General features: G+C 39.3%; 1 protein-coding gene across 2 annotated transcripts; it reads right to left on the bottom strand.

Moving 5' to 3' along the window:
• Positions 1–372: 372 nt before the first annotated feature.
• USP46 (ubiquitin specific peptidase 46) lies at positions 373–26088 on the bottom strand. 2 transcript variants are annotated; one of them, XM_065737039.1, is made up of 10 exons: positions 25680–26088; positions 24649–24770; positions 15008–15088; positions 14146–14359; positions 12254–12483; positions 8548–8624; positions 5955–6038; positions 5470–5667; positions 4558–4636; positions 373–3523 (listed from the first exon to the last, which is right to left on the bottom strand). In XM_065737039.1, exons 2-10 carry the CDS (start codon positions 24727–24729, stop codon positions 3422–3424), a joined length of 1146 nt encoding a protein of 381 aa, XP_065593111.1. In that variant the 5' UTR covers positions 24730–24770; positions 25680–26088; the 3' UTR covers positions 373–3421. The 2 variants fall into 2 exon arrangements, with proteins under 2 accessions (XP_065593111.1, XP_065593112.1); XM_065737040.1 differs by lacking the exon at positions 24649–24770 and having other exon boundaries at positions 25680–26087.
• Positions 26089–26305: the final 217 nt, after the last annotated feature.

Raw genomic sequence — 26305 nt, 5'->3', positions numbered from 1 at the left:
CAGATTTCAGTTGCAGCTTTGATCTCTAACATGAAGGAAACACCTATACTGCTTTATTTTCTTCGCTCCAACTCCAAAAACAATAAGATCTTTAAGATGCTATGTTTCTCTGTGGTAACTGTAAATTATTAGTATAAAATTGATGGGAGTCGTTTTGGGACTGCAACAAGGTGTTCCGCTTCACTGATATATTTCTCCATCACTCCTTCTGCCTCTCTCTGCTGAGTCCCAGAAATAGAAATTACATAAAACCCTGACAGCTTGCTCTGTGGAAAAGTTGAGGTCTGAGCTCATCCTCTAAGATAACCGATTAATCTGCAGTGCAGTGCTTCATTGGATTTGGTGGAAAAATGGCATAGGATGGAACTGCTCTTTTTTGAGAACATGATAAATTTTTAAAGTTTATTAAATAGGTAATGCTTCTCAGCAACAGCATGTGAAAGAGGTAGAGAACTTCAGATACCATTAGGCCCAATAAACTCAAAACCAAATGCTATAAAAGCAGCAATTTTAGGGAAGCACGGGGCACTCTTAGCCATGTACTATATTTTTATTTTGTCTGATGGCTGAAAAGCTGTGATTATCCTAGATATTTTACCTTTCTTCCATAACGGAAGACTGGACATCTATGTATAAGCATGAGAGAAAGGATTACATTTTATTTAATCAAATACAATACTGTAGATCATACTATTGTTCCTGCAAAGATCCTAATCCTGCAAAACCTCATGCAAATGTTTTTAATCTGGCATAGATCAGAACTTTTCCTGCCTGAAGCAGAACTGCTCACACAGCTGTGATGGACAGCTTTTGCCAGACTGAAGTCAGGACATTCAGCGTGCCGGAGGTTGGATATGATTCATAGAATTACAACAGCAATTATTCAGAATCAAAAGGAAATACTCCTCAATTTAGCTATTACAGGATGAAGTGAGTATTCCATGATTATTTTTAACGTCAGAATACTGATGGTGTACTAGTCTCATATCGGCTCCATGACCTTCCTTAAGATTAAACTTTCCAATAATTTGTCATAGATCTTATGCATTTCTTGTTTGTTATAGCAGAACAGTTGGGCACTTCATTTTTGAGCATGGTTTTCATACTTGATCAAATGCTCATTCTACAAATTTTGCTCTCAATAACACCTAGCAATTATCTGTATACTTTACAACCTAGAGCTGCCTTGCAGCTGGAAAATAAAACAAAGATTAGCATCCTATCATTTCTCACTTAAATATTACTTCATTTTCATAGAATCACCAAGGCTGGAAAAGACCTCTGAGATCATCCAGTCCAACCAATAATTACAAATAATTTGTCAGATATGTTAATTCAAACATATTAAAAAAAATCCTAAAATCAAACCAATTTTAATGTTATTTTTGTTCAAAACTACTTTACATACAAACATGAGCCACATTAAGAATGTTCTTTTGTTGCTTGTTTGGAAACTGAAACTATGAACATTCAGCAGTAAACTGTGAAGTACAGACCCTTGAACCAACATTGATGAATTCTGATCTGGAAACTTCCTTCATTCATGAGCAGGAAATGCTTCTGTTTGAGAAGGAAAGTAATGATTATATATTTTTTTAATGTGGAAATTTGGAATGCACATAAATAAATCCATTAAATAAGGATTTTCCAGTTTAGTTTTTCACTGGAAAATGTCCTGAGCTTCAGTGAGAACTAAAGTTTCCTGTAGGATATCTGTCTTTTGTGTTAACAGACAGAACATTTCATTCCATCATTGACACAAGAATGCCATCTCAATTATGCTTGTCTGTAGCCTGCACAATAACCTTCACAGACCATGAGTGATCTCTGCAGAGCTCTCCTATTTACGGACCCCAATACTCTATGGTTATATTCTGCATCTTTTTTCCTGTACTGGTAAAAGGACATGATAAACAACAAGTAACGTCATTTGAAAAGCTCACTTCTGTTTCTCCTTCAGCATAAAGTGCTACATTTCCTTTGTTTACAGAATGGCCATTGATAAATCCAGCTGTTCATTTGATGTTGGTGTAGGAGCTGTATTTCAAATTCCCCATTATTCAACAAAAAGTTATTTCACATTCACAGTAGGTTACAATGAAAAACATTTTTCTCTTTCCTACAGAAAACTAAAAAAAAGAAGATTCAGCCATGCTTCAGAAGCTGTTTTCTGAAATATCTGCCACAAAATGGCAAGCGGGCTTCTAAAGTAAAAGTACCAGAAGCAACATTGTCTAATAAATACTGAACAAGAGTGAATAAAACGTTGACGTTGATTTAACTTAGGTATTTCTTTGCTGAGGTTCAGGCACTGTACAACAGCATGTCAAACCAAGAGAGATACCCAGTGCTACTGTCACCTCATCCTGCTTTCCATCCCTTCTCAAACCCTCCTGCTACTTTCTTCTACATTCTTTCCAGTACGTGTGATGGTTTTATTAACTAGTGCATGACTATTGCCAGCCAAATTCACCCAGTAAAATCAGAAAGAGTAAAACTAAGCCTGATCAAAATGCATCGAACATTCAAATTAATCGTAGGATGGAGTGCTGTTTGATGCAGTGTACCAACAGCATATCTGTAAGCTGAACTTTCAGTCCTCGTGGATTTATTGTACATGAGCAGTGTTGTTATCTCTGCAAACTCAATTAAGTAAAGAATGTATTATATTGTTTTAACAAAATGAGAAGCTCAATCTCTATAAATGTAATTTATATCTGTGCTACATGTGTCATCTTGCTGTCTTTATCCCAGTGCTCAGTCAGTCCTGAAATCTCACCTCATCTGTGCTATCACATTGATTGGGCATACAGTATTGCTTGGTTCTACTGTAATTTAAATCCCTCTATGTGAATTTTAGGCTTAATGTTATACACGGAAAGGTTTTAACAACCACAAAGCTTAAATGATTTTGGAAGATCAACTTTCTTTGCATTTTAGAGTAACATGTAAAAAAAAAATCCCCTATGACAATTCCAGTTATTATGAAGCAATTTTTTTTTCTCTTTACATTTAATCTGCGTAAGTCAGTCAGTCAGTCAATACACTCCAAAATCATTTAGAAACAATTTCAGCCTAAACACGGTGAGCTCTTCCATATAAAATACTGCTCTAGCTGGATTTAGTTTAGCAGTTGACATCCAATTCTTATGATGTGTAAATGTTATTTCATATACATTCCACTAAAATCTGACTGAAATTAACTTTTCAATCAGACTTAAAAACAAACTACCCTCTCCTCCCAAAAGAAAGTTCTGCATGTCAAAAATGAAGAACTATGGTCAATACCACAAGGGCCATTTAATGAGAGACCGAATATATCATTTTTCCACCATACAAGATGGGGTCTTTGTAAAAGTCAGTTCAGGGGGCCATCACTTTCTTCGTGCAGAGTTGTAAGCAGTTGTCACAGTTTCCCAAGTCACTCTCTTGACTGGTAGAATAAAATATATCCAGACTCTGAATTTTTTGATATATCAGAGGTCAGTCCATAAAATTCTTCAATAGCTTGAGCATCTATTTTCTGTAAAATAAATAGAATCATTTAACATCCTGCTAAGAAATGCCAAGCATGGATTAAATTGCTGCATAAAAACAGAGGACAAATTTGTTTATATGTTCCAGAGCAGCAGTTAGCAAATTCTGTTTGTAGTTTGAGCAGTGAAAGGGTAATTAATGTTCAGGTGCTAAACCCTACTGCCCACTGTCATTGACATCAATAGGAACATCTGCCTTTGAGAACTTAAAGGAATTAAGCTTTTTCAAATAATCCAGTCTCTTTGGAATGCAATAATCAACAAAAAACATAAATATGATCAATCTCATCTTTCTGAAAAGCGACAGAAACCCTCTTCTTCAATACATGCTTCATTCCCAATGGTTCTGAAGTCCCAATTCTTATTCTACTCCAATGAATTTATACCTGGGGATCTAGACTCAAGACCTCACTTTTGCCAGGTGATACACTGACATAAAGGGCTTTCTTGGGAATTAATTGCACTTTGTTTAGACAATCTAACAGCTGTGACCCTGATCCTTCACTAATTTTCATCCAGACAATACTAGACTGACTACAAAATTCAGACATTCTTATATATAACATTCTAGTTTTTCAAGAAATAAAGTTCTAAAACAAAAACACTAATTTTAGCCAGTCCGATTTTGCTAAGTGATATTGCCAAAGACTTCAAAGTAGTTCCTGCTTGCATTGTTTTGATTAATCTTATATATATATATATATATATATATATATAAATAAATAAACATATATATATATAAATATATAAAACGTTCCAAATTGAACACAGAATCTGATATTAAAAATGTTTGATGTTACTCTGAAATAAAACAACTGTCTTTTACACTGACAGGGTAAGAACTACACCATTAATCATTCTGTTTGCAATCTAACTTCCGAGCAGAGCTAAATGTCATGTTACAATCAAGCTGTGGCTTTGCAGACTAGTAATCTATACCCAGATCTGGATCAGAATTTTAATTCCAAACAAAGAAGAGAACAAACACAAATGCTGTGCTCATGGCCTTCAGCATACTGACCTCTACAATGTCATCGTCAAACAAGAGCCAAAATCCATGACTTTTCACAATAGTAATGTAATGCCCACGATTCGGTCCACTGAAAAGCAAATGAAGAAAAATCTCAAAACCCAGTGTAGCATAAGAAAGTACTATTGAGTTCATTTTGACAAGTCACATGTCTATATGAAAGCAGATGAAATTTTAATTACATGCTAAGAAGAATACAGTAAACACATCACCAGCAGTACAGTAGATGTGTTCTCTTTTTTCTGCCTCATTGCAATGACCTATTCAACTAAATGCTTAACGTATTGTTTTCATTTGTGCTATGGTCATTTGCAAATTGATCTACACAGTACTTCACAATTTCCTCACAGCTGGTGTCAACTATTTTAAAAACAAAATGTATTAATTTTAAGGGGAAAGGGCTTGAAAATATCAGCCATGAATAGCAACTTCCAGTTTTTGAGATTGAGGGAGAACAAGCCATTTCTCCAGCCTTAAGGATCTGTCTGTTTGTTTCATGTCTAACAATGCTCCACTTCTGAGAAGCTTTATTAAAACTGTCATTTTTAAAGTCCTAAAAGAAACTCCCCTGCAGAGCCTACGTGCTAACAGCCCATGGCCCTCAGAGAGTCCTGGCTCCAAGCTCTCCAAGTGGAATGATGAGGAAGGAGACAGCTTCCTTCTTTCTTTCTCATTATTTCAATCTGATGACTTTGGGGAGCCCAAAGCACTATTTTTCAAAGAGTTACAGCTCTACTATGAGGAAGGGTGGCTAAGAGCTTCAGGCCAAGACATACGCAAGCTGGGGCAGCAGCACAGCTTATGCCCCTTCTTCCACGCTCCCTCCATTTTGTTAGGTATGCTTCACCCTTGACAAATACCTGGAACCTGTAACAGTTTGAGACAGATGTGAGGGAGTCTTACCTTCCACAGTGAACAACAACAGCTACTAGGTCATACATCCGGTCTAAGTTTACAGCATCACCAGACGTGTTGAAGAGACGTAATTCCAGAGGAAATACCACACGATAAGACAGCTTAGTATACCTGTGCAATTGCTCCATGTACTTGAATCTCTTGAGGTGTAAGGCAAGAATCATTGGCAACTTTTTTACTCGCATCCTGTGAAACCATAAGAATGCACATGGTAAAGACCTGTCCAATTCAAAGCCACTCTTTTCTTAATGAGTAAACGTTTGCATTTAGAAAAGCACCTTGTAAGTAACAGTAGTGTATTAGCAGTAGCTCCTACACTAAGTGGTACAATAGCTTTGAATCTGCCTGCAAGTTCTCTGGTCGACATAGAGTGTGTATGTGGGGTGCAAGTTCTACAAACACAATATTTGTTAAGGAGACAGCTTGTCAAAGCCCAGGAGCAACATACTGAAACCACCCTGTTCTTTGCTTACCTTTTCTGTGCCTCTTGTTTACTGCAGCAAGTTTCACAGTAGTATTTCTGCTCACTACACAATGTCTCTGTGTTACTGAAGTCTCTGTAAATAAATACAATTATCAGTTATTCAAAGTTCTTAACACTTTTGCCCCAGTGCCATACTAGGACTGTGGAACTGGACCCCTAAAAAAACACCAAGGATGAAAAAATGATGGTAATTTGTCACCTCTACATTGCAACTAGGCAAGTGCTCTGAGAACCGAAAATGCAGGCATAAGCACCTATCTTCCACCTGAGACACAGTTTTTTCATTACTCTGTGCTTTAAATAGATGTATTTGAATGATGGAATAACTTGGGTTGGAAGGGACCTTAAAGCTCATAGAGTTCCAGCACCATGCCTTGGACAGAGACATCTCCTGCTAGATCAGATTGCCCAAAGCCCCATCCAACCCAGCCTTGAATAGTTCCAGTGATGGGGTATTCATCGCACACAGCTACTTCTCTGGGCAGCCTTTGTCAGTGCCTCACCACCCTCAAAGATAGTACTTTTTTTTTGTGATATCTAATCTAAAACTACCCTCTGATCTATTTTCTACCTTCCACCTAGAAGGTTGTTACTGTACTCCACTAAAGCAGGTAAGGTACAGTCACAGGACCCAGAAGTATTACTAGTTTACTGATTCAGTGCATACATTTCTTTTTCTGCACAAAGAACAAAACTATTAGCCTACATACAAGCAGTAACTACTTAGTACTTCTTCCATCAATCCAGAATTCTCAGATGTTTCACAGTTAAAAACAAGAACTACAACTAGAGAAACCTCTCTCTACAACTAACCAGTTGTAAGATATTTCTGACTCCCTTCTGTTCCATTAACAGGCCAATCTGCATCTGATTATATGGTATTTGAACAGGAAAAAGGAATTTACTCACTCAATACATACTAATTAATCACTGACCCTGTACACCCCCATATTTCTAGAAAATCTACAAACTCTATGCTAAAGTGCAGAAGATGCTTTCTATTGTTTATATGTGTACATAATACAAATTTTCTATTTTAAGACATGACAGAATTCTTAGTGGAATAAATCATAACCACAGGCAGATTAGTTAAAAGTTGGGATCAAATAGACTGGTAAACTTTGCAGCTCTGGTGGAAATAAAAATAATGGAAATGTACTATCTTTGTTGTTGAACTTTTTTGCCTCAGGCCGAGTTGCCTGCTCTGTGGAGTTAAGACCATGCTAGAGGCTTATATTCTTTGGATTTCTTACAAGGACATTTTCAATTTGAAAAGCTACAAAAATAACTGAAAAGAACATTAATATATATGGGAAAGCAATTCATTTTACTGAAATGTTCCGTTGCACAGATTTTCTTTAATATACCTTTTCAATGCAGTAGTATTTAAAGCTGTAAAGACACAGCAGAGTAGCTACCTTTACAGCAGCCATTTCTTAGGATGGTTGCGTTCACAGAGAAATCACTGTCGTCTGACTCAGGAACTGGTTAGTACCTTGAACGCTTTCTCTTTCTGCAACTCTATAGTTGGTGTGAGATATCAGGCAACGCTTCCTAGGCATTCTGGAACAACTGTTAATTAGTTTCAGCAGTTGTTCAACATCGGCAGCAATTCTGGAGCTTAAACAAGTAATTTGGCCAATTGATAATCATTACTTTAAAGCAGTAATATACTCAAACCCTTGTACCTATCTATTGCATCAATGCCAAAACTCTGTATATTTTAAGTCTCTCAGAGTAACCATTCACGCAAATCTCAAAATCATGTAGATCTCTGAAGGATTTATTTAATAATTAGGCATGAAATAAGAGCAGAACTAAGCCTTTAAAAATTTCTTGTTGTAACTTTAGGATGAGATGTGCAGTAAGAAACTTACATGGCACAAAAGTAGACTTTTGGAATCTTTTGCCTTCTAGGGACTCTTGTGCTCTACAGAGCACGCACTTGACTTTTAATATGCACATAAATCCTAATCAACAAAGTGCTTGACTAAAAGCTTAAAGATAAGCACAAACAATCTCTTTGAAACCAATTATTATTCTGCAGCAACTCTTCCAGATGACAAGGCAATCATTTTTTTCCCTAGAGGAATCGTTTTTTTTCTCTTCCAAACACATACATTGGAAGTGAGAGTTAAAAAAAAAATCCACTGATGTGAATTCTGTCACTAGAGGAAGAATCCAGTTTATAGTAATTTTCTTCTGCTTATGAAAAGCTCATACACAATCATAGAATCACCAAGGTTGGAAAAGACCTACAAGATCATTCAGTCCAACTTTCGACCTATCACCAATAGTTCTCACTAAACCATGTTCCTCAACACAGCCTTTAAACGCTCCTTGAATACCTCCAGGTTTGGTGACTCCACCACCTCCGTGGGCAGCCCATTCCAGCACCTGACCACTCTTTCAGAGAAGAAGTCTTTCCTAACATCCACTCTGAATCTTCCTTGGCACAACATGAAGCCATTCCCTCCAGTGCTAATTCTACCCTATTCCACTTATCTTTTCTGCATCTACTCACTCTGGAAAATATAATGAAGCCAAATAGAAACATTTATCAAAGGGTTATATTCATTTACCTTAGACAGTGTGTAATTGATGTGTTCTGCTCCACATCAACAGAAAGGTCAAGAAAATCTTCATCTTTACTACTAACCTGTAGCAAAAAAATATATAGGTAAAGCAGATTCAGTAAAATGTCATACATCTAAATGCTGTATGTATCTACATGGAAATGCTAAAGATTGAACAATTTTTCAAAACGAATCACACCAAATACTTATTTCAATTATTTTTCTTTTCTAGATCAGCATGGCTATATTTATCCTGCCAAGTAAGCAACCAGACCAGTCCAGTTTCCAACTTCTGTCTGCTCCAGTTATCCAAACCCACTGACCACGGACTGGTGACTGCACTTTGACATCCTCTAAACAGAGAGCATCATCCTGTACATTAGCTCTGTTTGGTGTAGTACATATTGTTGCACAATACACCCCAGCTCCTTATTATACTGGAATTTTATCTGTGTATAATGTATTACATTATGTCATCTCAGTTTATGCTCTACATGATAATTTCCACTATTAAGGATACAATAAAGATACTTTCCATGAAGGCATTCATTGAGAAAAGTCATATTCAAATGTTATATTTTTTCTCTGGTGAAAATTTAAAAGCCTGGCTTTGTGCTTCCTGTTGGCACACCTGCTTTCCCTGTGAAATATTACTGTTGATCAATAATTTTAAGAAGACCGAATAAAAGGTTAGAGGTAAAAATGGCAAAGTGGCAATATTTTGTAAAATCACTGTGATTTTGTTTACATGGAAAAAGATTAGAAAGTCTCCCAAAAATATTTTTCTAAAAAATAATCTTTAAAGCATTTTCAGAGTGATAATTTTTTGTCTGTTTTGGTGTTTTTTTTTTGCTTTGAAAATCATTTTTCACCTAGAATGTTTAATCTTGAAGAAGACTAAAATATACACATATACACATACACTTCTATATAAATCTTCTGCAAGAGACAACTGTCATACCTCAACTGAGCCAAAACATTTTTTCTCAAGAATTCTCTTGCATGGAAAATGGTGGAATTTCGATGTTTCATTACAGACTGGAAATACAATTTTTAAATACTATGAATGTACCCATCTCAATAAAGGTTCTTTGTCTTTTGTATCAGTTTTGAGATTCAAAGTTAGGGAAATCTTTGTCATGTCAATTCATAATAGGTGAGGTTTAGGAACTCCTAGAGGTAGTTGGGAACTCTGAGCTTGAACTTCTCCAAAATTCAAAGATCTTCTAAACTTCGGTTATATTTGGAACCTCTCTCCAATAAACATTAGTGAGGACTTTTTCAAGGAATGGCAGACATAAACAGATCTGTAAAAGATGATCCCATTTTGGGTGACCTCGGATCACAGAGAATACCAAATCTTCCTTGGCATCTAAATATATATTTTTGCAGATTAAAGAACGGATTAGGACAGGGTAACAATTGTATCCCAAAATTTAGTGATTTTCTCCTCATCTATTAATTAGTTTTTAAAGTCTTGAACACCTTCTCTCAGATGAGGGAAACTAAGAAAGTAGCAGATGAATTTAGACATATTCATAACAACTAATTCTGTTTAAGAAGTGTTGCATGAACACTCCATATTTTGCTTTGTGTGAGAGGATTTCCTTAGCACAACTAAACCTGTCAGATTTGCAAAGCTCAAATCCAGAACTTCAGCAAGAGGTTCAATCTGCTGTTCTGACCCAAGTCACTCATTCTGAAATTTCTGCTGGTCTGTAGGCGTGGAAATTATGTACTGCTCTGAGCTCATCTTTGCATTGTGTCATCCTATAAACATGGTGAATGCAGACCAAATCAACCCTGAACCCAGAGGAACACCTTCAGCAGGATGAATTTTGATATTACCAAGGATGTACAGAGGCATAAAACACATTTAAATAAAATGAACAGCTGTTCTTCAAGCAAAAATCCTCTCAGAGATACAATTCTATCCAAAGTGCACAGGAAACCACAAAACTGGCAGCAATCAACTGCAGAGTAAACACATAGATAGAATTTAAAAATAGAGCAACAAAACTTCAGAGAACATTGTGTCTCTGCTGCTGGAAGTAGAGTTCTGTCAGCCGCACGGCATATCAAGAGGGAGGTTAAATACTTGGAAAAGTCTTTGGCAAATAGAGCATTTCATCTAAATAGCACTAAGAAGTTAGGAATTCTGATAAAGATTTCAGCATATAACATCTTAGTGAAAGGGGGAGATGAGACCATTTGAGCTAGAATAATACAACTATAACTAGAGGCCACTGGAAACACAGATTCAGACTTCACTTTTTGTGAGAATGAGAAGTGCTAGAATCTGAATATTTCCTCACGCACAATACATTCATATTAATCCATTTTATTATTTCCCAAAGATTAAGATACCATAATAAAAGAAAAATATAAACAATTGTAGAAATTTACTGAGCAGAACACAGTATTTCTGTGGAATTTCACAGTATTTCTGCAGGACACAGTATTTCTGCAGGAAACTGCAGATAAGCCTTCCTACAGCAGCACCACCTCTTTTATCTTGCTATTACTGTTTGAGCTATCATAATAGAAATATGTTAAAGAATTAATTTTCAATCTCTCTCTCTTTCACACACATTTTCTCTTTAAGAGAAACATTGTGTCTCTGCTGTTGGAAGTAGAGTTCTGTCAGCCACACGCAAGTCTTGTTCCAGACTCAGTCCCTGTCCATGAACAAAAGATCCTGATAAGTCATATTTTCTTGGACTACAGTGTTGTCATTTATGATTAAAGAATATCAGGATATGTTCTTTTAGGCTTTTATCTCACCTAACTTTGGCTACCTAGAGTTAGACATATAACTTCAGCCTGCTGCTGGAAGGTGATGCCCCTGGGCACCTCCTTCCAACTTCATGTGGCTGAGTTTTCTTTAGACAAGTTCCAAAGTAGCAATATTGGTCTAAGTTGGAAACATCATTCTTAGAAGAGATTGGTTTGTTGGCCCAATTTACAACACTGCTGCACAAACAATTGCGACAGCTCAGTGCAAGGACTGGAATGAGAACAAGCTGTACTGCGTAGATGGAATACCTGATACTGACTCAGGCTTTTATCTCACGGAACAGCCTGGAGACAGATGGAGAGAGATTCCTGAAGAAGGTCCTTTGCAAACTCTATCAGCTATAGAAAGAGCTGAGAAAACTAGTTCAACCTTGACACCTCCCTCTCACAAAGCAAAAGTTAGGTAAGTTTTGCGAACTATGTTGCATTTTACTGAGAATTCCAATATAAGAGACTTCCAACTGTCACCTTTCTGAGAATATTTCAGAATACAAAAGAACACATACGGTTTATTAATAATAAATCCTTTGTTTGTCAGTCACATTCTTAGGAATAACTTAATGCAAAACCATTTTAACTTTCTGCTGGTTCTTGGAATAATGATGCAAATACTTTCTCCTGAAGTTACAGCAGTAGAGAAGGATACTGATTAACTAGCAAGGGTTTAAGTAAGTGTAGAGGTACATGTTATGACAGCCAGACTTGGCAAAGGCTAGCCAAAAAGCACCTAGAAAAATAAATTTTTAGAAAAGAATATACTCACTTCAAGAAGTAAAGTCTACAGGAATATCCACAATTCTCAGATGTCTGAAAAGATTCATATATTTATACATATAAAATGTATCTATCTATTAAAGGGCAACAACCAAAATAAAAATAAAAACAAAAAACCACAACAATCTACCCCAATGCTTACAGTTTCACAGTTCAAACATCTAGTTTCGTTAGTCAATGTTCCCTGAAAAATCTCATGCACCCAGGTGAGTTCTTGCTTATTGTTCTCTTCAGCTTCATTCATGTTGCCATTTTTCAATTTCCCATTTTGCTTTTCCTGTTTCTTCTCCTCCTGCAAAATGTCGGCGATGGTATTCAGCAAGTAATTTAAAAACTCATGTGCATCCTGCTGCATGTAGTTATCAAAGAGATCTGTGAAGAAGAGAGTCAAGAGCTAAAGCTGAGTATATCTTCTCTTTCAAGAAATGAAACTAAAGTCACGATTTTCCAAAATAAAATGAATCAGTCCTTGCTCAGTGGAATACTTAGAGTCATGCCAAAGAAAAACACATCGGCTTCAGTGAAGATACTTTGAGGGAAGGCTTCATCTCACGTAACTTTAGCATGTCTAAAAGAGTAGGGTTGCCTTTAGAGTTAGCTGTGTGGGCTCTCACTACAGTTAATGAAGAAAGCAAGAACGTGATTCTCAGCACAGCCAACTATCTGTCCCCATGGCAGGTATGAGAAAATTGGAGGGAACTTAATTTAAGAGCTTAAAATCAGTGCTTAACATTAACCAGCTCTGATTCCAACCCATACATTCTGTATCACTGAGTTTGGACAGTACAACATTTGGCTGGGGAAAATGAAGATGCGGAATGCAAACACAATAATACAAATAAAACAAAATAATAACACCATCTAAGGTGGTTAATTTTTCACAAGCTAGTCTGATGAGCACAGACTTGACCTCTCTTATACAAAATGCTTGCTGGAGCAGAGACTACCCCAGTGGTGATAAAGAACATACTTCTTCCCTAATGAAGGCTCAACTTGACCACCAAGTTGAAGAAAAAGGAATCTGCATTTCCAAGAAATGTGTGATTTTATTCCCTGCTCCTGGAAAAAGCCCACATGGATTTCCTCAAAAATATCACACACTCCTCAGCTTTGCAGCAGCTAGCCTGTATACAGAAGCACATTAATATATCCCAAATCTGTCTCTAATTTAAAAAAGCTGAAAACACAAGACCCAGTCCCAAAAGGTGATCCCAGCAGTGCAGAGGCATTTATCACTAAGATGACTTGGAGCTGACTTTGTCTCTATTTACAATGCCTGCTTTGCAATGGACAGCCTGCCCATATACAAGCTGTCACCAGGAGGCAATTTCTCCCAGGTGCTAACTCACAATTCTTTCTTCTCTTCGTTCAAGGCTCCCTTGTTTCCAAGTACAACAACCACACTGGCTGGAAAGGAACTGTGTGGCAGGCTTCCTTATTTCAAGACATTCCTCCCATCCCTTGGGAAGAAACACTACCAGATCAGACATATGCTGTTGCCAACACGGTGCTCAAAAAGGGCCTGATGCTTCTCAAAGTCAGACTGTGCCCACTGCTTCTAAGAACAACAACAGTGGTTGACATGCAGTCCACTGAACAACCCTCAAACACAGTTTCCTGTTCTCCAGGGAGTTTTGGGCTTGTAACACCTGTAGCTGTAACAGGCCATCCAGCTTTGATTCTGCCATCTGCACACACTGTTTCTCTCTGTCATGCTCCATTAAAAGTAAGAAAAAAAACTGGGGCAGAGTGCCACCTCTTCCCAGTCCTAGCTCACTTCTCAGGGTGTTCTGTCATACCATGCACTAAATCACCTCTGAAAACTCAGAAAACCTGGCATAGCCATTTCAAACACAACACTATGTGTGCAAATACTATAATATTAATACCTAAAACAACAACAACAACAACAAATGTACTAGAAGTTCAGGTTATGTCTGTAAATTACATCTGACTAATGTGACCACACTGTATATTATTTAGATTTCCCTGGTCAGCTTACAGACATCTAAGAAGATCTAGTTTCACACTTACCATTCTCTTTTCGTAACCTTGATATGAATTTCTTTGGTGGAATAACTCCAACTTTCTTCTTCTGAGTAGCAATACTGTGGAAAAGATCTGCCAGGCAAGTCAAGAGATTTTCCTTCTTTTTCTGTTGGGCCTTGTATGATAACACATTTTCCCGAAATGGCCGGCAAAAGTACAATGCCTGCAGCACGGAGTTACAGTAGCAGGTGTTCCCAAACTGCCATGTAAAAGCAAAAACAATTTTAATCTCTATACATCACAAAAAACTACTCAATATCTGCCTTCTATGACACAGCCATTTTGCCAGGCAGCTGCTGTAGGAATATATTTCCACATCTACCCTAACGCTGCATAAGAAAATACACAAAACTATGGTGTTCTAAATTAACTAGAATATAAAATAAAAACTCCACTTGCAAGGAATATATTTATTGCAGTGGATCTCCTTGAACTTCCTTCTACATTCCTGCTAGGCTCCATCTTAGTGCTCAGTGGGAATACTCAGAGATCCTTGTATCCAAACTCGTACATACTTCCATCACTTTCTACCAAAAATTAAAAAGACTGTCCCTCAAATTTTAAGAGTAAAACAGACTTTTAGCTTTATCAAGTGTAAGTGCTAACCAGTGGAAACATTCATAGAACACTAAACTGTTTCCCCTGGGGAGTACGAAGTTATCTTCAAAACATCTTGAAACAATTCTGCAGCCCATTTTGCCTAAAATCAAACACAAACAGCACTTTTTCAAAACAAGGCAATTCTGCCTTAGAGCAGGATTGGGGATGAAAAAAAGAAGTTTGTAAACTCAAGTAATACCAAAACCATAGTTCTGTATAGGGTTTGTCCATTGAAAATGGTACTTACATTGACCAATCCAAAGTAGTGTTCATTGATGGGAAACTGCTCTGGGCCAATGTCTTTTTCCAGAGCAGAGGCATTGGTGCCCTAAGGAAAGAGGGAAGAATTAATGTAAACTATTAAAATCTTAAAATAAAGTCATGGACATCAAGATAGAAATGCACTTTTTCCTTTTAGTTACAATTAGCCAAGCTAACTCTACCATACTAAATGGCCAAGCACAACAGTCACCCGAGCCAACACAAACATTTTTAGTCCTAGGTTGTGGAGCTGGCCTGACCTGTGTGCTCTGATGATGGCTGACTTGAAGCGAACAGGTCACAGCAGTGGTTCTCCCCCCCACACACCTCTCCCTTATTTTTTCCCTTCATACTCAAGCAGCTGGATCCCATTATGCTCTTGTCTCATAAAGACACTTGGGTTCTAAAGTTATCTTGAATAAACCAGTTTTAGATGTAGAGCAGGTTTTCTAAGCTTTACTGAAACTCTTCTGCATCCCTTCTAATTTGTCAGAGGCCTTTAACAAAAACCTGAACTCCAGAACTGCACCTTGTTCTAATAAGAGCAGCGCAGACATTAAAAGTAAAGCATAACACATGTGGTATTTTGTTCTAACACTGAAAGGTGTGCAAGTCCAAGCACTGCCATGCTTCTTGGTCAGTGCCTCAAATTATGTTCAGCTGTGTCTTCATTTCAACAATAAAACTGTTTTCATAGCAACTGGTTTGTAAAGTACAGTCACTACTTATGTGTATTTGCTGCAGCTTTGCTGTCTGTAAATACCTAATTTCAACAAGCTTAAATCACCGAGCTAACAGGCTGCATTGCTTCCTGTGCCAGTACTGTCACACCTGGCTACTCTATAATCATACATATCTCTACAGGACACAAGTAAAAATGCTGTATTTGGAGAAGTATTCCCTGTGTACAGTTATTCAATTATTATTATATCTGAAAATTGGCTAGTCAATTTTCAATCTGTCTGATAATTGCTTTACTGACCTCAGAATGTTTCCTTACTGTAGCTGCTCTGTAGTAAGAAGTATTGATACATTAAGCCTCTGTAATTTCTATCATGTAAGAATCACACATTTGGCTGACATTCATTACAACGTATAAACTGCCACCACAAAGATTCCAGCATGTGAAACTTCATCATCCTTTTAGTCTTTACAAGCTGCCTCCCATACTCCTTTTCGGAAAGTTTTTTTCTGAAGGTATCATCAACTTGTATTTATACAACTCCATCCTGACTCTATTTGGAATTTTAAATAGGTACATGCAGCATTTTTCCCTAGTGCTCTGAAATGCCCTGAGTTCCTGAGATTTGTTCAATATTGACTCAGAGAGCTACTAATCAGATTCAGTAATTCTAGCATTTCTTCTCAACATCCGACTGGTAATTCCTTCCTGTACCTAACATCAACATTGCTTAACACTGCTTGCTCTATTAGATTATTATTTCATGTCAGTTCCATCAAAAGAAGATTTTACTCAGCAGAATCAGTGGTGTGAAACCCAGCACTGGTGCTCCTTACGAACCTGCAAGCCTTGAGAGAAAAGAAGCTCCCTTAAGTTGGAAGCTTCCAGAAAAGCTCCAAAGCTTCTGTGTTCCATAAATCATTATTAAATCTCTTTCCAGTCTCTTCCTTTTTCTTACAAGCACAGAGCTTATTTCTTAGACCAGGTGTATGGGATTTCCCATTTATTCCCTTTGAGATCAGAGTAATTCACCTGCACAAGGCTCCATGAAAAGATTAAGAAATAAGTTGTATGTCCTTGGAGGGCCCTATTAAGCCTCCATTTGAAACTCAGAGAAGGAAGGATCTGCACAAAGCCATTGTTGGCTGTGTTTCAACTGAGATGACAGTGTGATAATTATGTAAGCTCCATACGAGGATGAGGGTATTTTTACTTGGAGAGGCAGTCTTGCCAAAAATGCATACATTCAGCAGAGTGCCTCCGAAAGAGTTCTCATGAGGGAGAAAACTGATAGATGTTTACCTATCTGACACTAACAGCAAAGCAAACCAACAAAGCTGCTGGTGTAATCAAAGCCTTGGCTGGTAGAAGAAAAATCTGAATCTGGAGAAAACTATACTCATATAAACTGATTGCACAGCATTCAAACCAGTGCAAAGGTTTTCTTCAATTATACATTTAGTATTGAAATGAAGTTCTCCAAGTTCAGAATGAAAATCGATGTGGGTTGTTGGTGTTTTGTTTTGTTTTTTTTTTCTCCAGTTCTGCAGGAAGTTATTTCCACACTGGAAAAAAATTATCCCTCAAGAATTTACAGGAAATAATGCCTCTCAAAAGTAACCTCCTACTCTTTCACAGAACGTGGGTTAGTGTATGCTGCTAGCAGAATACGAGTGCTTGGTTGACTAGTTGCCCTTTGCTTTTCCCCAGGTCTAGGTTTCTTACTTCAGAGGATGTCAGATGGTTGTGACAAATCTGTTTTTAACATTTAAACTGTCTTGAACATAGTAAGAACAACAGCAGAAACTAGGATTTACCAAACAAAATTATCACTGAAAAACAAACAGTTCCATGATATACGCTAACTCATCTTTATACAAAACCTACACACTGTGAGGAACACCTCATCACAGAGCTGCACATTGCTCTATAAAACCAGGCCTTGGCTGTTGCAAGTGTACAGTGAAGCACTGTGTCCATCCCCCAATGAAATCATGGGAGTTAAATGTAGACCTTGGATGAGCTGTCAGAACTCCACTGACTTCTCCAGGAGTTGTGCCTTCTTACACCGAATTCCAAGAATGTATGTTAAATTTACAGAAAAAGGAGAGTAGGGTAAGAGACCTATCCCTCAAAGTAAGATACATTTATTCTGTGGAGGAAAAAAAAAATCTTGACAGTCTTAGTAAACTCAAGCCATGGCACGTAACATTGATATCTGTATGTTACATGTTTCACATTAAAAAAAGCTCTTCAAAAACAGTTGATATGATGGCACAAAGAATGGTTGGAAATTTTCTAACCCAAGTAAGCAAGAAACTATACACCTAAGCCAGGCTTAAGCTAGAAAAACAATCTTATTAGAGCTGTGTTAAATGCGTTGGAGTGTGGTCTATCCGTAGCAATATTCAACCATGACTACTTATACTGCGTTTTGAGCACAACTGACCTCCTTCCGAAGCCCAGGAATTCACTTTGGTCACTTCTGCAAGTGAAAAAGTGCTCAAGCACTAAAGGGTGGGTATCAAATGGGTGGGGCCAGGCTCTTTTTGATGTCACTCAGTGGCAGGACTAGGGGCAGTGGGCACAAAGTGGAACACAGGAAGTCCCATAGGAACATGAAGAAAATCTTTACTTTTACTGAAACAGGGAGCTCAGAATGGTTATGGAGGCTCCTTCTATTCAAAACCCACATGTACACTGTCTTGTGTGACCTGATATAGGGGGGTTGGACAGTCTCCAGAGGTCCCTTCCAAGCCCTGTGATTCTGTGATAACGTTCCTAAGAGTTTAACATGTACTTTACATCATGTGAAACAGATTAAGAGAAAACAAACAAAAAACCCCAAAGCTAACCTGTTCCTTTGAACTTTAGCATATATACAAAAGAACAGTGCAGGAAAAACAAAACAAGACAAAAAACAATGAAAAACCACGACTTCACATTACATCATTAAATCGTTCAGAGCAAAATAGCCAAAATACAATTATTCTGTGAAGGATGAGAAACGAAATAGTATCAAAATGAAAGACACTGCTAACACAATACAGCAAATTAAACTTAATTTTGTATTCTTACAGAGCTATAAGTGTCACAAACATTATAGGAATACATATGTTCTTCATTTAAAGAAAAGGAGTACAGTAAATAAATTGGAAAGTTTCCTGTCACCTGTGGAAAATCTATTACGTAGCTATTTGCCCAATGAACAGAAACACGATATGAATTACTTTGTATTTTCTTGTTTGATGGTAAGAAACAAGAAATATCTTGTTCACAAGAATATCTAAAGGTAAGACAAAAGACACAGAAAAGTTGAGCTGTGAAAGCAGATATTTTACAGTATATAAAGAACAATAGGTCAACAAAAGATGGTAAAGAAGGGCCTCAGATCACATACACAGCTGTGAACTAGATACTCTTTTTCTTGGTATTCAAACAAAGTGAAAGCAGTGTGCTAGAAATAGTTGTTTCCTGAAGGAAGAAACTGAAGTCTTAAAACAAACTAAGGGTGATGCTGGAGCTGGTGTAGGAGAAATTAGAACAAAAATAGATATGGCTTTAGGGCCAGGCAGCCCGAGTTTCAGAATTTTGAAAGGCACAGCATATGGAATGGGAGAGACAAGAAGTGTAAAGAAAGATGTGGAAGGCCAACTGACCATCAAATGGCAGTGACAAATAACTGGAAAGAGAGGAAGCAATGGTTAAAAAAATATATATATCCAAACTTGTTTCCAAGAAGGAGCAGAAGAGAAGAGGGAGAGATCACACTGGGCAGAATTTATGCAACAGTTCTCAACAGACATATCACATACACTCAACTTAGGACCTTGACTACCCTCAGGGACCACCTCAACTTCCAGAGACAAGTTAGAATACCTGAACATACCTCCTTCAAAATTCATACATATGAGATGTCAAATCTGAAACATTGATTTTAAAGTTTATGTAACAAAAAATGGTTTAATTTAGCCAGATTAGCTTTTATTTCTGCAAATAAATGTGTTATTATTCCTCCAGAACATATATTTTGAGTTCTTGTTGCTAAGAGACAAAAGAGGAAAGAGAGAGTGACATGAAAAACAGAGGGGACCATAGTAAATAGTAAAAGGATATTGACAGACCTAAAAGCCACTGTGTGATCATACTTTTTGAAGAAGGATGATCTAAAATAATAAATAGTGCAGATTTTCCTTAAGAGTTCTCTGACCATGAAGACAAATTATATGAGCTTGAATTAAGTTGTCTGATTCATTTTTTTTCTGGACACACTGAACTGTTTCCAGTAGTGAATGCACATATTGCATGTACCATGAATAACTTCAGCTCTTTCATGGTGTTGTTACCAAGAAAAAGGAAAAAAAAATAAAAAAAATTGAGGCCTAAAATCCTGAATCACTTAAATATTTTGACCAAGATTATTAAGGTACTTTGTCTTACATGCCTTAAAGAACAAATGTTGGATGCAAGGTTCTAGTGAAGAGCTACAAGTTCCATATTTAATTCCGTAAGTAATTTTGTTTTTAAATATTGACCTTTAAAGTTTCCATAATTAGGCAACATTTACCAAACTGCAATTCAGTATTTTCTCATGAGTCTGTCTCCATTCATCATTTATTTGTTCTTGGATTAGTGGCACTTGGGCTTTTTCCTGGAAGAGCAATAACATTTTTTCCCCCAATTTGTTCTTCAGAACTAATAAACTCTATATACCGTTACAAATGAAAAAGAAACTGAGGTTTGCTCACAGCGTGCAGTTTCTTCAACAGCACTTCTGGGCTGGGCCACTGAGATGACACTCATAGTACCTCAGAGCATTTTAAAGGTAAGGCATTTTCTGGAATTCATCACAGCTGCCCCAGCTAGAATACTCATTGTTAACTTGGAGGACAGAAGACAGAATATCTTCAGTAAATCTCATTATAACATTAATTATGAAGCCTGCAGATATGCTGGAGGACAGGCTTAGAATTCAAAATGATTTTTTGACCCATTAGAGCAAAGCTCCAAAAAAGGTTGAAATTCAGCTAAGACAAGTACGAGGCTCTATGTAAAGATGAATCACCTGCATGCATACCAAATGAGAGACAGCTAAACTAATAGTTCCTGAAAACAAGTGAACAGCATGTCTGGAGAGTATAGTGTATTATTTAGATGAATAAACATTAACCATTCTGCACTATTTAAAAAGGACAACATAATGAAATTCTTACAATACTAAAAACTGCTAAGTAACTTTACAGTTTAACTTGTCACTGGTAAGACTTCAGACAGAACCTTGTGCCCAAGTTGGGGTGCTAGACTTCAAGAAACACAAACACAACTGGGCAGAATCCAAAGGAAGGCAATAAAAATGAAAAACTTAACCATAGAAAAAATGACTTGTAAAAAGAGCTGAACGGAGTCACGTTGGATAAGACAGAAAAGACTAAAGCTGGGCATGAGAGTATTTTCAAACACATAACATTTATTACAGAAAACAATTATTCAGTTCTTGGTCTCAAAGCTGGACAGGATGAGAAGTGGGAAACTCAAATTATAGCAATATAAATTCAGGTAAGACATTAGGAAGCATTCTATACTGAATCACTTGGATGGATTGCCAAGAGATGTGAAGTAGTCACTGTCACCACAGATCTTCAGGTTAGGCAGACATAGGTCAGAAACAGTACAGGTTTATCATGTGGAATTCTAGTGAACAGACATGGACTCTGTAGTTCTACGACAGTTCAGATGCAATTATTATTAAATTATTATATCTGGTAACAACTGGCTTGAAAACATCAGCACAGCAGCTTTCTCTGCACAGGCTGAGCACGCTGAAGAACATGTTTATAACAGACCTTTAGTGGTGAAGATACAGGGTCATTTGTTTCCCAGAAGTACTGATACACTGTGGAGTTCAGTGTACATCATGTACATTAACATACAGAAGTGTACCTCCCAAGCAGCCAACCAAGGACAGTTTCATGGTGCTAAATGAATATCAGCAGAGGAGCTGATCAAGCCCACCAGAATCTCACCTCTAAAGTGACACTCACCTGCCACACAAACTTTATCAGAGCCCAGAGTCAGTTTTTAATCCATCTTTTCCACAGTTCAGACTCACTCAGCCTTACTGAGCTGAAACTGAGAGTTTTCTTTTCTAAAGTATTTAGCCATAACCACTGGTTTGCTCTTAATTCAGCAAGTAGAAGCCAATGACTATATGCAACTATAAATATACTATGCTGTAGAACATAAACTGTAATGAATTTTCCTAGTGTGCTTACAGTCTTCTAAACAAATGGGAGGTGCATTATGACCACTTTGCATAAAAGCAGTATGCATGCAAAGCAGTCTCTGTCATTAAATTAGGAAGTTTCCCATTTCACATATCCTCTCCTAATTCTAGAAGTATATTCCATGGACTTCTGATAGAAAGAACACTTCCTGTTTCTCAACCTAGTATCCACTTGCTAGCCATACTCAAGTTTTTCATTACTTCATGAAGATGTTACAGTAAGCAGTCTTCACATTCCTATCTTTGATGAATTTCATTTCTGTATTTTCTGCAGGTCATACTGAAGTTGTACACCCTTCTAAAATTCCATTGCTTCAACTTTCTGTATTCATATTTTCAGATTTATTATCCTTTATCAAACTGTAATATTTTCTGAAAGAATATCTATACAACATCTACTGAGAGCAACTGTGAGGTATCTCGGAAGATATTTTGTGTCAGAAGCTATCCAAGAGTGTTTAAAATGTAGTGCTCATCAATTTGACAGGGCACGCTGAAGTGCAGATCAGATTATTTGAAATGCTCTTACAAAATTATGAAAGGGAAAACTAATATCTGTTTTCAGCAGAACTCTAAAAGGTATTTAGGAGAAATGTGGCCCACAGATCTTGTTAGCCACCTTCGGAAAAAGTATGTCAGTGCATTTCTCTGAAACAGTTAGACGCTGTTTGTGCATATAGCAGTAATATTCGTCAGGCCACAGCTGCTGCATGAATTCAAGGCTGTATCAAAATCTCATAAACACAGAAACACACAGCAGGGGATTTCAGTGAGCAATTATCTTAAAATGGGAGTGTGCCTCTCTACCCTTGATCCAGCATTCTGTACTTGAGTTGTCTGGGATGTCTCACAAAAATGATTCAAAAGAGGTTTACAATACACTAGGGTCTAAAAACACACAACCTAGCTCATGCCTAGGGCCTACAAGGCTGATATGGCATGGGGTATTCCCTCTAAGAGAATTTCTTCAGCTTATCTTGTGCTTCTTCATTTCTACTACATCTGCCCAACCCAAAAGCTGATTGCCTCTTGCAGACCTCCTGTTGTGGTCAGCTCGTGTACAGCCCTAGTGGGTGATCTCCCAGTGTCTGCAAGACAGTAAGAGGAGCTTCTTGGGAGCCAGATCTCCCTTACAGTGAGAGTGGCCACTGTGCCTGCACGTGAGCACCATGAATTCCTTCGGACAGAGGTGCATTCATCACCCTCTAGCCACAGCAGAAGTAATCTTAGCTCCTTGGCTTTGTCAACCAACTCAGTGAATAACTAATGCTATTGTAATTAGAACTGGGGGAGGCAAACTGGGAAAAGTCAACAAACTAATTTGAAGTCTAGAAGTTGTGCATTTCGATATATGCTACAAATACATATGCCAAATGGGAGGGGTAAACCTGTTTTTCTTACTGTTAGCTCCAACTGTGTTTCCCTCAGCATATGGGAGTTTATCCGGTGACTATATAGTACCAGAACTCCTTTGCAAGCAGTTTATCCAGGAGTTGCAACTCCTTCACAAGGAGTTTATCCAGTGAGTATGTAATACTGGATCTCCTTTGCAAGCAAGTTAAAAGCTGCCCCTGGCTTCCTTTGTTTCACTATACTTGCTTTGACCCTTTCTGCAAAAGGCTGAATCTCTACAGTCTTCAGGAGATCTGAAATACTAGACCTCAAGCAGTCCATTATATAGTAAACACACTGTAAAAATGCTGCCTATTACTTGAGCCACAGACTGTGAGTGGCTCAGTTCTTCAAGCACCGTGTTATGCAGAGCTGGGAATATAGGTCTTTGGTAGATTTCTACCGATACCTTCTGTCAATCTAGAACTGTAAAAATTGTCTATACAAATGAAAGGCTTGCTTATATAACTCTAACATTTCAAAGTCCCATTCTTATGGAGAGATGTCTCAACTGTTACAATCCACCACCTCATCTAAATGGGCCCACATTCAGAGAAGCCATAACACAGTGTTACCAATACTCCCAGTAATTTATGTTTACCTTAAAGACCCAGACTCCTGTAACATTCTGAATATCCCATCTTTTGTATTCTAAAACAAATTAATAATCTTATATGTTATGCAGAGAATACCAAATGTGACCAGCATAACACGGTATCTCTAAAAGCCACACACATATAACATGAAGACCACACATCTTTAAAGCATTGTTACTGTTAATCCAACCTCACCCTCTATCTCAGCACCAGTACAATGACACAGAATAGTCTTGAACTATGAGCCCATGTGCATTGTTTTGCCTGAGACTTGTAGTCTTCCTTTTGGTCTCTCCATTTCTGATGAGCTACTTTTGCTGGATCCAATGGCAGCAGCTGAGCAGCACACCTTTAGAATAAGCCCAGCAGTTTGGCCCTGTCTGTGCAGGTTTTGGGAAAAGCATACTGTACGCAAGCACATGCCTGAAGCACACGAGAAATCTCAGAGCTAACAGAACTTCAAGCCAATGCTAAAGCCTTACAACCATCTAACAGCCTCCAGCTCCCCTTCATGCAGTGCTTATTCCAGTATCCCTAACCCACAGGGCTGGAAGGTGTTAAGAATGGTGAAAAGCTGCTATTGCCACAGAAGGGAGCAGCTCACGTCCCACAGCCCCTCCCCAGCCTTGCTGACCCACAGGAGCTGGGCCTCTGGGCTGTGCCCGCTGCCTTACCCCGGAGGCAGGCTCCGTTCTCCAGGGCAGCTGAATGGTATGTGTGGCACTGCCAGCACAAGGCATGCTGGGGCACCACATGGAGGGAAGCTGGCAACTGTGTGGAGCTGCTCTTGAAGAACCTGGAAATAAGGGGGAAAAATACAGACTAAACCAACAAGATGTGCAATTGGCTTATCTTCTGTTTGCACTGGTGTGCCTAGCACTCACTATGTCTTTGTCGAGTGTACTACCATCTCAGTGCATTAATAAACCTTTGATGTACTTCAAGCTTTCCATCCATTAGTTTTCAAAATCCAAACCCAACCAGATGCTCTGAATCAGCAGACAGGTCTGCAAGCAGACCTAAGCACAGTGAAGAAATGATCCTCTCAACTATTCTTGGGGCGGGATTGGCAAACCCTGAACGCAATAAGCAAAAACATTAATATTTCCTTTTTTCTTCCTGACTACACAGTGTGAGTTAGAGAAAGTCAAGTGCTTTAAGAGTCGTTTTTAAACAGCAGTCCTCTCTGGGCGGCACGCAGCACGAGAAAAACCCTGACAGCAGCTGAAAGTGAGACTTCCTAAAGCAGCACCCAGCCTCGGGGCTAAAGCCCCTTACACCAGAGCGCTCCGTTCCGTGCATTGCCCGGGGGCTGCCGGCCGCACGAGCCCGCAGGGTGCCTGCTTCGAGGGATTCAGCCGGCTCGCTGAGCGAGCACGAGTTCAGAGCCGAACTCAGGGGTTCCTTAGCAGCGTTCTTAGAGCAGGAAGAGGAAGGGCGAAGAGGAGGAAGGACAGGCGGCTGCGGCTCCGTCTTCAACGTGCGTCTGCCGGGGCCAGCCCCTCTCCTGCCTGTACCTCCGTCCCTCCCCAGGACGGCCCGCCGGACCGCGGCCGCTCCTCGGCGCAGCCTGCCCGGGACCCCGCCGCCTCCTCCTCCTCCTCCTCCTCCTGCCGGAGCCCCCAAGCAGCCCCCACCGCCCCACCGCCGTCCCCGGCAGGCCTGCCCCCGGGGGCTGCCGTAGCGCCCGCCCGCCGGCACTCACCATATTACAGATGGAGGCGATGTTTCTGACAGTCATTAGTCTAAAGGTTGCAGCGATCCCACACCGCCATCTTTACGAGGTGAAAACGGCCCCGCTCATGGTGGGAAGAGCGCAGGAAAGCAGAGGGGGCGGCGGCGGCTCCGGCTCGAGGCTGAGATGAGCGGGAGGAAGGCCTGCCCGCGCCCCGCGGCGCAGCGGGGAGGAAGGAGCTCGCCGCCCTCCTTCCTCCTCCTCCCCCGTACGAGTGACCGGCAGCTTTAGCGGCGCGGCTCGGGCAGCCGCATCTCCGCTCCTCCCGCCCCTGCCTCCCGCACGGGCCACAGGGCCCTGGGCTCCCTCCGGAGCGCTCAGCCGCGCCTCTGCGCCAGCCGGCCCCGCTCTAATCCCTGCCTTCCTCCTCCTCCTCCTCCTGCTCCTCCTCGCCCGGCGACTGCAGCTCCATCGCGGCGCGGCGCTCTCTGACCCGCGCTGACGGTGCCGGGCAGTGAGCGGCAGCCGCGGGGAGGGGCGCGGGGTGCCCGGCGGCGGCGGTGCGCTCGGGCTTAAGGGTACGAGAAATGCCATTTGCAGGCAGGAGGGACAACGGTGCACAGAGCAGGATGGCAGGAGGACGTGGTGTGTGACAG

Source organism: Cyrtonyx montezumae, unplaced genomic scaffold, assembly GCF_038088225.1.
Source record: "Cyrtonyx montezumae isolate F1298 unplaced genomic scaffold, pur_monq_1.0 scaffold_2, whole genome shotgun sequence".
Taxonomy (NCBI): domain Eukaryota; kingdom Metazoa; phylum Chordata; class Aves; order Galliformes; family Odontophoridae; genus Cyrtonyx; species Cyrtonyx montezumae.
Note: the sequence above shows the minus strand (reverse complement) of the source record. Positions and strands in the feature narration are given on the sequence as shown.